This window comes from Ceratotherium simum, chromosome 2 (genome assembly GCF_057802395.1).
Source record: "Ceratotherium simum simum isolate JZ-2026a chromosome 2, ASM5780239v1, whole genome shotgun sequence".
NCBI classification, from domain to species: Eukaryota; Metazoa; Chordata; class Mammalia; order Perissodactyla; family Rhinocerotidae; genus Ceratotherium; species Ceratotherium simum.
In genome coordinates this window covers 97,813,763-97,826,131 of record NC_141901.1, presented here as the reverse complement: position 1 = coordinate 97,826,131, position 12,369 = coordinate 97,813,763, and the positions used below count along the sequence as shown (strand labels likewise).

Here is a 12,369-nt window from a genome sequence, read left to right as displayed (position 1 = left end):
TTCCTTCTACTATTGATAGACATTGGTTTGCTTTTATTTTTTGCCGTTATAAACAGTGTATATAGTACGTTCTTTTACTATTGTGGAAATAAGACTATATTCTAAGAATTTTTTGAAATATGACATTTGCTGTTTGATAAAGATCTGCATGCAGGATGAGGGGAATTGACCATTACCTAGAAGAATGTCACATTTCTGTTCTTATCATCCATTTTATGGATTCTCTTTTCTAACAAGTATAACCCCAAACCACCCTCTTACTCCTTTCCAGAAGTTGTTTTGGTATTCACAGGGAGGGAGGCCTTTGTACTAAAAGCACACAAATTTAAGAGAGTCAAGAATAATTTTGAAAACAGGAGGAATAAGTGTAAATAAGATCAAATATGCATTTGAAAAGAGATTCAAATATATATTTTGAAAATAAGAGGAGTCACAGTAAGCAAGGTAAGGTCAGAGGGAATTGGAGTATTTGTTCAGAAGAGCAGAAGGGAGTAGGACATGGAGGGAGTAATGTATTAAGGATATTTTTTTGTTAGTGGAGTTTTTAAACTTTTAAAATATATGACATAAAGATCTGTTGATTATGGGGACTAATTTCCTTCATTATTTCCTCTTCTGTGGGTATACAAACTCATAATATGTAAAGATTTATGAATCCTATAATTATGGTATTGCTGTGGTGAATTTCTGGTTCATAACGCTGTCCTGAGGTTGTTGCCCTGTCATGTCATGACTTTCTTTGTATTCTCAACAGAAATAGAATATTCTGTTCACCACATTTGAGAGATTTTAATGCTAACCTTTTCTCTTTTTGTGTATCATTATGGACTCACGGCTTTTTAGATTTACTGTATGTTGGTCGATCTTCATCAGTAATCTCCTTTGATACTCAAATTGTCTTTGACTTGGCCAGTGAAAGGTCCTTTTAGATTGGCTTCTGTATCTTTCCGTAAAGCCTGATTGATTTTTGGAAACTTCCTACTTTCTTCCATAACTAGGTGTGCCAGGCCCACTTTGTACTTTTCAGCCTCAGATTTGAAATCAGCCATTTCCCAATGAAGCCTTGTTTCTTTTGCAGAAAAATGGTGTTAGAGACTATAATCTATGCACAAGGGTTCATCGTGGGAATGACATTGCCTTGAAGCCATTTCAGTGGACAGAGCCAGAACAGATAGATATGTATTTTTTCAGTTTTTTTTTCTTATAAAGGCATGAGTTTATGTTGATATTTTCAATTTAGTTCTAACTAGATTGTATTCCTACTTAAATTCTTGATTCTTTATCCCTTTTTCTATTAAATAGAAACTTTCTAATAGTTCCTTTGTTCTGCTAAGGATTTTAGTCAAGTTACTTTAGCTAGGACTCACTCATCTCTCGTTCTTTGTGGCATTTATCTGATGGATAGCTTTGTTCAATTGTTTCAATTCCCTTTTGGTTTGAAGGCACTGGCATTCTGATATCTCACAGATCTAAGTGCTTAGAAAGTGGTGGCTTTCAACCACAATGGTTTTACCACCCTCTGAGTCATCTACAATGAATTAATTCATAATGCTAAGTAAGTATAAGATTTTTTTTTTTTTTTTTTTTTGCCACGAGGTGTGTTTTATTTTCATTAATCATACAAATAATTTTCTATAATATCCCAGGGCAAACCGGAGAATTTGGCAGTCCGATTGGGGGGTCCCTAGAGACCCACAGGCCGGTGGCATCGGCACGGTGGGCCCGGGTTTACAGTGCAGCTTGTCGCTCGTGTCCATCTTGCAGGTGGCTCTCCCTCCACATCACGACCAGGGTCTTGAAAATGACGGGGTTGGGGAATCCTCCAGGTTCTTAGGAAATTTCATTCCGCTTCTCCTGCTCAATGGTCTCTTTGGTCGGCAGGGTATTCTTCTCCTGTGTCTCCGTTTTCTTCAGCTTGGCCTTATCGAAGCTGGCAATTTCCCCCGTGTCCGGCTTGTCTGCCATTTTCTTGAAACAATCCTGGTGGGCAAACCAAGGCGGTTGGCCTGGGGCGGGGGCCAGCGCCCCCCTCCACCGACGCCTCTCGACGTGGCACTCCAGCCGGGGCCTAAGATTCTTTTTTTTATTATTTTTTTTTTTTATTTTTTTTTTTTTTAAAGATTTTATTTATTCATTTTTTTTCCCCCCAAAGCCCCAGTAGATAGTTGTATGTCATAGGTTCACATCCTTCTAGTTGCTGTACGTGGGTCTCGGCCTCACGTTGGACGGAGAAGTGGTGCCTTGGGGCGTGCCCGGGATCCGAACCCGGGCCGCCAGCATCAGAGCGCACGCACCTAACCGCTAAGCCACGGAGCCGGCCCCGGGGCCTAAGATTCTTAAACTTGATAATCTGCCTGTTATTATTTATTTTCTAGTAATATTAGGACATGTTTAAAAAATTAGATTATTTTAACTATGCTAAGTCTGTCCTGAATTTTCAAGCTTTTAAATTTATCTTGCTACCTTTCCTGAGTTTCAAACTCTTTTTCTTATATTATGCAATTTTTCCTTCCCAATGTAAGATATCGTACTGTGCATTTATGTCAAGGTTTATAGTATATAAATCCATATGGTCCTCCCAGTTAGTATTGTCTTGATCAAATACCAAAATTAAAATTTTTTTTACGGGGTATCTGTGAGAGAAGCAATTAAGGATTTTATCTTATTTTAAGTAAGCCTCATCTTTCTACATATACCATGCCTGCCTTTGGCTAGGATTTTTCTAGGTTTTCTCTTAGATGATTCAGGACATGATGGGCCTAGAGGCCATGAAGGAAAAGCGTGGTTTGAGGTTCCCTCTAGTATACCAGTTCTATCTTAGGGACCAAAATGATTTAACATAAATTGAACAGAGATAAGGCCCTCTCCTTCCTAATTTTGGGGGTAAGGAGCATCTATAGATAATCAGTATAGCCTGGGGACAAAAATAGTATGTGGAAAAAAGGAAAAAAAAAACTTTTTAAGAAGTAGAGAGGGTAGCACAGAGGTTAGAAAATAATAAAAGCTTTTTCTGAACTGAAACCAGCCCAGGGATGGAGCTTTGCCTAGGAGTCTCCTTGTAGGACATAAGGAAGGGTGTGGAAGTACCGTATCAAGGGGTCGTACCGTGTGGACTCTTGTTTTTGTGCTGTCTCTCCTGTTTTCAGGGATCTCTGTGGCTCCAGGTCTTGCCAGGATTATGCCCAAATGTGGAAATAGGATTCCAGAATTTGGAAATTTTTGAAACATGGCTTTTGCCCTTTACTAAAAAATAGCATGCAGGAAGAAATGAGTTATTCAGAGGTATATTACTTAATTTCCAAAAATTTGGACATGTTCTAGATCTTGTTCTATTATTGATTTTTAATTTAATTCCATTGTGGTCAGAGAAAAAATACTTTTATGACTCTCCTCTCTTTCAAGGTATTGAGACTTGCTTTATGGTCTAAATGTGGTATAATTTGCTAAATATTCTCTGTACTTGAAAAGAATATGTATTCTACTATTGTTGAGCATTTTATAAGGATGGTAGGTCAAGTTGGTTGATATTACGTTCAAGTTTTCTCTATCCTTGCTCTGTTCTACTTGTTCTACCAATTATTGTGAGAGAGAGATTGAAGAGTCTCTGACTGTAATTATGGATTTGTCTATTTCTCCTTGCAGTTCTATCAGTTTTTGCTTCATCAATTTTGAAGCTTTGTTATTGGGTATATAAACATTTAGAATTGTTATAGTTTGTCAATTAATTGACCCCTTTGTAATTGTAAAAACCTTCTTGATTCCTGGTGATATTCTTTGGTCTGAAATCTACTTTGTCTGATATTAAATAGCCACTTCAGCTTTCTTTTGCTTAGGGTTACATGGGTATATCTTTTTCCATTCTTTTACACTTAATCTGTTTGTGTCTTTATATTTGAAATGTGTTTCTTGTAAGAAGTAGATGGTTGAGTCTTACTGTTTTATCCAGTCTAACACTCTCTGCCTTTTAATTAAGTTGTTTAGACCCTTCATGTTTAGTATGATTATTGATATGGTTGGGTTTAAGTCTGTCGTCTCACTCTTTGCTTTCTATTTGTTACATCTACTCTTGGTTCCTTTTCTCTCTTTTTCTGCTTTCTTTCAGATTGAGTATTTTTTTGATTCCATTTTTTCTCTTTGTTGGCTTATTAGCAATAACTTTTTATTGTGTTATTTTAATGGTTACTTTTAGGTTTTAGTATATATCTTTAACTTATCACAGTCTACCTTCAAGTGATATTATACCAATTCACATATAATATAAGACCCTTACAGTAATTTACTTCACTTCCCTCCACCTGCTCTTTATGCTATGATTGGTGTCATATGTTTACTTATTCATATGTTATTCACCCTACAATACATTGCTATTATTTTTGTAAACAGTCAAATATCCTTTAAAAATATTTTAGTAATAAGAAAAAAGTTATGTATTTGCTCATGTAGTTATTATTTATGGTGTTCTTCATTACTTTGTGTGAATCCATATGTTCATCTGGTGTTATTTTCCTTCTGCCTGAAGGAAGTGTGCTGGTGATGTACTCTTCCACCTTTGGTGTCTCTGAAAAAGTCTTTATTTTGCTTTCATTTTTGAAAGATATTTTTGCTGGACATAGAATTCTGGGTTGATGATGTTATTCTTTTGGTAGCTTTAAAGCTGTTGCCTCACTATCTTCTTGCTTGTTTTGTTTTCAATGAGAAATCTGATGTCATCGTTATCTTTTTTTGTGCATAATGTGTCTTTTTTTTCTTGACTGCTTTTAAGATTTTTTTCTTTATCACTATTTTGGAACAATTTGATTATGATGTGCATGGACGTAGTTTTCTTCATATTTCTTGTGCTTGAGTTTTGTTGAGCTTTTTGGACCTGTTGGTTCATAGTTTTCAACAAATTTGAATTTTTTTCAGCCATATTGTCTTAAAATATTTTTTCTGTCTTCTCCTCTCTTCCCTTTCCTCCTGGGTCTCCAATTACACATATATTAGCATGGATGAAATTGTGCCACAGCTCACTGATGCTCTTTTACTTTTTAAAAATTCTTTTTCCTCTCTGTGTTTTATTTTGGGTAGTTCCTATTGCTGTGTCCTTAAGTTCACTAATCTTTCAATCTTTTCCTCACAATGTCTAATCTGCCATAAATCCCATTCAGTATATTTTCATCTGAGACATTGTAGTTTATATATCTAGAAGTTCCTTTTTTTTGTTTAATCTTCCTTGTCTCTACTTTTCTTTTTGAACATATGTAATATTGTTGTAATAACTGTTTTAATGTCCTTGTTTGCTAATTCTAGCATTTGTGTTAGTTCTGGTTCGGTTTTTACTGCCTCTTTGTGTGCTTAGTAATCCTTGATTGATTGCCAGACATTGGATATTTTTGTTTTCCTGCAAGTTTTGTATTGTGTGAATATGCCACGCTTTATTTATCCATTTTACCCTTGGTGGGCATTTGGCAATTGTTAAGAGCCCTGCTGTGAATTTTCTAGTACATGTGCTTTGGTGAATGAACATGTATATGGATTTTCATTTAGTATGTGTGCCTGGGAATGTAATTGCTGGGTCTTAGGGTATTCCTATGTTCAGCCTTGGTATATACTACCAAATAGTTTTACAAAATAGTTGTGCCAATTTGTATTCCTCCTAGATGTGTATGAGGATTCTCCTTGCTCTCACCTCACCAGTACTTGGTATTTTTCCCTTTTTATAAGAGCCACGTTTTGATTTTAATTTGCATTTCTTTGATAATTAATGAAATTGAGCATATTTTCATAAATATTTTTCTGTTTGGATATGTCTTCTGTTAGATTATGTCTTTTTCTTCCTAACTCCTAGGTTTTTTTAATATGTTCTAGATATTAATCCTTTTTTGGATATACCTATAGGAAATGTCTTCTCCTACTCTTTTAGTTACTTTTTCACTCAATGTTCTTTTGAAGAACATAGTTTTTAATTTTAGTATAGTCTGGTTAACTTTTTTACCTCCTTATGGTTAGTGATTTTGTGTTCTCTTTAATAAATCTTTGCTTACTTTAGGACAAGAAGATGTCTTTCTAGTATTTTTTTTTTTTTTTTAAAGATTTTATTTATTTATTTATTTTCCCCCCAAAGCCCCAGTAGATAGTTGTATGTCATAGGTGCACATCCTTCTAGTTGCTGTATGTGGGACGCGGCCTCAGCATGGCCGGAGAAGCGGTGCGTCGGTGCGCACCCGGGATCCGAACCCCGGGCCGCCAGCAGCGGAGCGCGCACACTTAACCGCTAAGCCACGGGGCCGGCCCCTTTCTAGTATTTTGAAGCTGTCATTTCTTTGCTTTTCCCTATGGTTGTTTTTAAGAACAACGCTTTGTTTTTGGTATGGATTTCATTTTATTCTACTTGAAATTCTTATCTTTCTTAAAATCTGAAAAATTTTGCCACTTTTAATTACAGCTGTTCCCCATTCTCCCTATTCTCTGCTTCTGCATCTCTGATAAATCTTTCTGTTAGATTTTTCTTCTTGTCTCTGAAATTCTTTGGTTTCTCATATTTGCTATTACTTGGTCTCTCTGTGCTATGTTCTGAGTAATTTCTTTAGTTCTTACTTCTGGTTCCTTAATTATCTCCTGAGCTGTGTATAATTTTCTGTTTAATCCTACATCAAGTTTCTGTTTGCAGTTACGTTTTTCATTTCTAGTAGTTCCATTTACTTTACTTTCCATTACTTTCATATGTGCCTGGTTAGTTTTAATAGTCTGTTTTCTGTTATTTGTCCAACTTTCAATACCCTTCTATTTTTTTAACGTGTATACTTATTTTATCCCATTTCTGATAATTGCAGTAGCTGTACTCTTTGAGGGTTTGTTTTGCAATTTGTTTTACTTCTGATTATTTCTCATATTAGCCTGTGTAATTGTGATTTTTGATTGTGATAGTCAGCCTTGACTAAGCTCTCAATATTACTAGCAGTTCTCTTCTATTTCCTTTATCAGCTTTCTTTCCAGTTCTTCGTAGTGGTTCTTTCAGACATTCCCATTCTTCATAAAGCTCTAATCTCACTCAAGTCTCTCTCATCATACAAAACAAAAGCAAAGCAAAACAAAATAAAAAAAAAACTTTCCTCCTTTGGTTCCATTTATCTTACACTCACCTAACAAGTGTTTATTGCACATCTGCTATGGACTGAACTCTGCCAGGTGCTGGAGATTCAGGGGTGCAGAAGATAAACATATTCCTTCTTCTCTAGTGTACTTGAAATCTAGAGGGGAGGCAGTGGGAGGTAAAAGACATGATAGATATAATTATTTAAGATTGTGAAAAGGAAAGTCGGTCAAAGATGGAATAGCAGGGGCAGTGTTATAGTAGAGTGTCAACAGGACAACAAAGTTCATTTGGTACTAGCAGTTTTCCAGTGATGTTTAGAGTAAATATTAAGAGGAGACTAAATCTTAAGATCGTAAGGAATTAATCGCTTTGTCAAAGTAGGAGATTAGGAACTATGTGTTTGGCAAGCCACAGGATGAGGTATGAGAATTACTCACTATTGTATCAAATTTCAAACAAATTTAAATGTCTCTAAAGTGGAAATTTCGGACATATTTGTAGTGCCATGTTCAATTTCCAGGCATTTTATTTGTAATTAACTTCAAACTCTAATACTGAGAGAAATTCATTGATAATAGCGGCTTGGCATTCATTCTTTTTATTATCATTATCATTAAGCCGAATGTTATAAAGTTTTGGATGATTGTAATTTTTTCAGAATGAACTTGAGGAGGGATAGGTGAAGGAAGGATGAGGAATAAAGACATGATAAAACTGCTTTAATATCCTGCAGAAGAGCATTGGGAATTGAACTCCTTGGAACTGAGAGTTCCACCCAGCCAACCAGCCAACAGTTATTAGAAATCTCCTTGTGTAGGCACTGTGCTGCGTGCCGAGGTTGTGAAGATGACTAAGATGTTCTCTCCGGGAGTAATCAAGGAATGTTAATTCATTTTGAGCACTAGTGTTTCGTAAATTATTGGGCAAACAGTGACTGTAGTTTTCACATAGAAATTGTATTAGAGATAACCAATTTGGAAAAGTCTCTAAAAATGATGTATGTGGGTGGCAACACTTCTTAAAAAATTATATTTCAACATGAAAGGTTGAACTATATATATATATATGAGCTATAGATATATATATAACTGTATATTTAAGAATTTTATATTCATATTCTTTAGCTTATTAGTTTTGATTTGATAATTTGAGTATAAATATATTCATGACAATAAATACAATATGCATATTTTACTTGATTTTGAGAACTAGTTTATGTGATTATACACATTTTTACATGTTGACAAATTATGGTATTTTATTTGCAAATCTCATTTTAGAGAGCACTACTATCTATATCCTGAGCCAAATGAGGCAAAAAGATATTTTCATATTATCCCCTCATAAAAGAGTTGATTATATTTGGAATATAGGATATTATTATTAACAATATTACTGATAATACTTTATATTAGTGCCTGAATATACAAAACATTTCAGCATTCATTCTCAGTTGATTTTCGTAAAAGCCTGATTAGACAGAATAAGATTTATCTTCATTTAAGTCGGAAAAAAAGATTAGAAAGATTGTGATATACTCCATATCTTATGGACAGTAATGGGAATATAATACCATTATTGACATTTCTTTGCATATATTTAGACTATGTTTATATTTTTATTTGGTAGATGAAAATAAACTATTACCTCCAAGGTCAGGATGTACAATAGAAGATCATGTAATTGCGGGAAACGTGGAAGAATTTCGTAAAGATTTTACTTCAAGAATATGGCTGACCTACAGGGAAGAATTTCCTCAAATAGAAGGCTCCAGTGTGACAACAGACTGTGGTTGGGGCTGTACACTAAGAACTGGCCAGATGCTTTTGGCTCAAGGACTCGTGCTACACTTTCTTGGTAGAGGTAAATCAAATTCCTGTTTTTGGAGGTTTTTTTTTTGATTTTTTAGTTTGAACTCCAGCATGCAAACAGCACAAAATTTCATGAGGTTAGTTTCTTGACTCCCTGATGTCTTCTGAAGTTGTAACTAGTTTAGCTTATTGCATCTTTATTGAACTGGGCCAGGTATGACTTACATATAAACTTTCATGATTGCCCTTTCAAAAATACAAGTTAAACATACCTGTTATTCTTGGCTACCACTATGAATTAAGTTCAATTTTTAGTAGCCTTTGTTTTTCTCTTGTCACTATTAAGTTCTTTTCGAATGAACTCTCTGGATTATCTCCATTAAATCCTGGGCAGGTCAAAAGCAGTGACTTTGAGCAGATAGTTAATGTTTTTACGTTATTTAAATCTTAAAAGATTTTTACACTGGTTTATTTTCTCTGTTCATATCAATAATGCTTTAAAATTATTTTTATCTTTAGAAATATGATTATAAACAGTTAAATTGCTACACATATTCTTAGTAAAGTCATCAAGCTTATTAGTCTTTTAGATTCTCAAAAATACCATTGTTACTTAACTTACATATATCTATTTTTTTCTAATGTGCCACCTTTCTTATCATTTCTGTTAGTTCATTTGTTATAATGTGTACATTTGTAGGAGGATTTTAGTTTACCATTTTAGGCTATCATATCTGGTTATTACTAAGTGTTATATTTTTTTCGGTGTTAGTTTCCCTGCAATGCATGGCATATATTTAGTAACCTTTCTATAGGAATTATTGATGAGATCATTTAGAGAGAATGTTTATTCAAGAGTGGTGTGGATAATGCAAAGAAAAAGAATTTTTAAACTTTTTTTGGGATGATTTATTTGGAGTCTTGGGCAGTCTTAGGCAATAATGGGCAAGAATTGAAATATTTTTCAGAGTCTTCATTAAGTCTCTGATTCTATGACTCGTTTTGTTAACTTAAAATTGCATGTATGTTTGGGGACTGTCTTGTTATCAAAAACAGTGAAGTAGTGGATTATAGTTGATTTTGGGGGGATCTTTGATCTCTAGTGACTTCATTTGTTAACTTTTCATTTACTAGACAGTTGATATTACTCCCTAAATGATGATTACGTTATTCTGAAAGGATTGTATGAGAAAAAAACATTTTGCAAAGAAATTTAAACTTCCATGGTCAGACTTCTGTTTTAACATATGATCAAAACAAAATCCACTTTCTGAAGTTATTCTCTCATGAGTACTATGAATGTTAGTGAATGTGTTTATTGTGCCTTTGGTAGTCATGACTGGATGTCTGATAAACAGTCCTGGTAATGGAATACAAAAGTGTTTATTCCATCTCAGCATTGTTAAAGAAAAGAAAAGAAAGAAAAGCATATTTCAGAATTGTCCATTTGTATCTGAGTTTACCGTTTTTTTCTCTTTCATTTTGGTAATTTTTTTCTCATTATATGTAATATATTCCCATTTTAGAAATTTTAGAAACTACAGAAAAGTTCAGGGAATAATATTACCACTCAGAAGTAAACATCATTGATATAATGGCATATTTTCTCTGCTGGTACCTTTATTTGTTTTTTTAAGTAGCTTTTATTGATATATAATCTACAAAGCATAAATTCACTCATTTAAAGTGAACAACTCAATGGTTTTTAGTATATTTACAGAGTTCTGTAACCATCACCATAATCTAATTTTAGGACATTTTCATCATCCCCAAAAGAAGCCTCACACCCATTGGTAGTCACTCCCAACAGCCATTAATCTACTTTCTGTCTCTCTAAATTTGCCTGTTTCTGAGTTTACTATTTTGGTTTAGTAATACATATGACTTTAAATGCTATTATATACTTATTTTAGTAGAATTGTTAACTATTTAAAAGATCTGAACACCTTGCTTTGGAACTACTATAGCTTGGACCTGGCCTGATGCTTTGAACATTGAAAATTCAGACTTGGAATCATGGACTTCCAACACTGTAAAAAAATTTACTGCATCATTTGAAGCATCGCTTTCAGGGGAAAGAGAACTCAAAACCCCAACAATTTCTCTGAAGGAAACAGTTGGGAGATATTCTGATGATCATGAAATGCGAAATGAGATTTATCACAGGAAGATCATCTCTTGGTTTGGTGATTCCCCCTTGGCTCTTTTTGGTTTACATCAACTAATAGAATATGGAAAGAAGTCTGGGAAAAAAGCTGGAGATTGGTATGGACCAGCTGTGGTTGCTCACATTTTAAGGTAAAATTGTTTTAAAATCTCATCTTATAACAGGAGTCCTCAGGCTCAGAGATAGTGACTTTTGCAGTGTTTATATGTAATTGGAACTTTTAAAGTCTGTATGAGAATATTCATAAGGAGCTTTCATTTGCTATTAGGGAAAAAATAAGTCATATTGCAACTCTAGTTACAGTTAATTTATCTACTGACAAATTTTTCTTCTTTTGCTCATAGGTATAGATATCCACGGTCTCTTTCTAACCAAGTTTTCGTTAGACTACCATATTGAAATGTTCTAAAAACTAACAACTCTTTCAACCTTGGAGTTGGAAGATAGCATTAATAGTTTTTTTTTTTTTTAATAGTGTAACCTGGGGGCTGTAGTGTACTGATAGTGTACTGAAATGTCAAGAACTAAAATTGATGTTTTCAGCATTTCTTTGCACACATCAAATTCACATGAATTGTAAATGTATGGGACTATTAATATTATAATTATATCATAGTAAAAGTAAAGGGTCTGTGACATTCAGAGTAGTTAGAAAAAAGTCGAAAGTCAAATTTCACTATACCTGAGCTTATTACGTGCCATTTATCTGGATACTACTAAAGTTTAAAAAAAAATTGTCTTATTGGTTTGTGTCCCATTATTATTATAAACTGAATCATTAATATGTCATTCAAGTGTAGTATGTCATAGTAAATTTACTCCCTTTAGAATCATATATAAATATGAAATTATTACAGAGTTTTTTGCATGTTAACAGGTTTTTATATTTTATAGGCCAGATGCTTAGACTTGAAAAAGTATTTTCAATTGTTATTAATGTTACTAATTTTATTAAATGGATTGTTAATAATAATATCAAGTCGAACTTGATATGACATTTATAAAAGCATAATTGTAAAAGCATAGTTTCTACTCTTCAGGATATGTTCTATACCCCAGGGATCAGAATACTTTTTCTGTAAAAGGCCTGATAGTAAATATTTTAGGTTTTATAGGCCATATAAGGGCTCTATTGCCTATTTTTCTTTTCTTTTTTTACAAACCTTGAGTCCTGTAAAAACCATTCTTAGCTTGCAGGCTGTACAAAAACAGGCTGCAGGTCATATTTGGCCCGTGGGCCATAATTGGCTGATCTCTCTTCTGTACTTACATATACAAACATGCATAATAAGGTATGTTAAGTTAAAAAATTGAAA

At 33.9% G+C, this 12,369-nt stretch overlaps 1 protein-coding gene and 1 pseudogene across 7 annotated transcripts in view; one reads left to right on the top strand and one right to left on the bottom strand.

Annotated features, from left to right (window-relative positions):
• ATG4C (autophagy related 4C cysteine peptidase) overlaps positions 1–12,369 on the top strand; it is a 110,461-nt gene that overhangs the window by 36,341 nt on the left and 61,751 nt on the right. For all 7 annotated transcript variants that reach the window (XM_087417047.1, XM_087417016.1, XM_014788243.2 and 4 more), the window contains exons 4-5: positions 8,705–8,938; positions 10,854–11,184. In XM_087417047.1, the coding sequence (XP_087273173.1) occupies positions 8,705–8,938; positions 10,854–11,184 (565 nt within the window). The remainder of the gene's footprint in view (positions 1–8,704; positions 8,939–10,853; positions 11,185–12,369) is intronic.
• On the bottom strand, positions 1,568–1,980 carry LOC101406306 (thymosin beta-10 pseudogene; annotated as a pseudogene).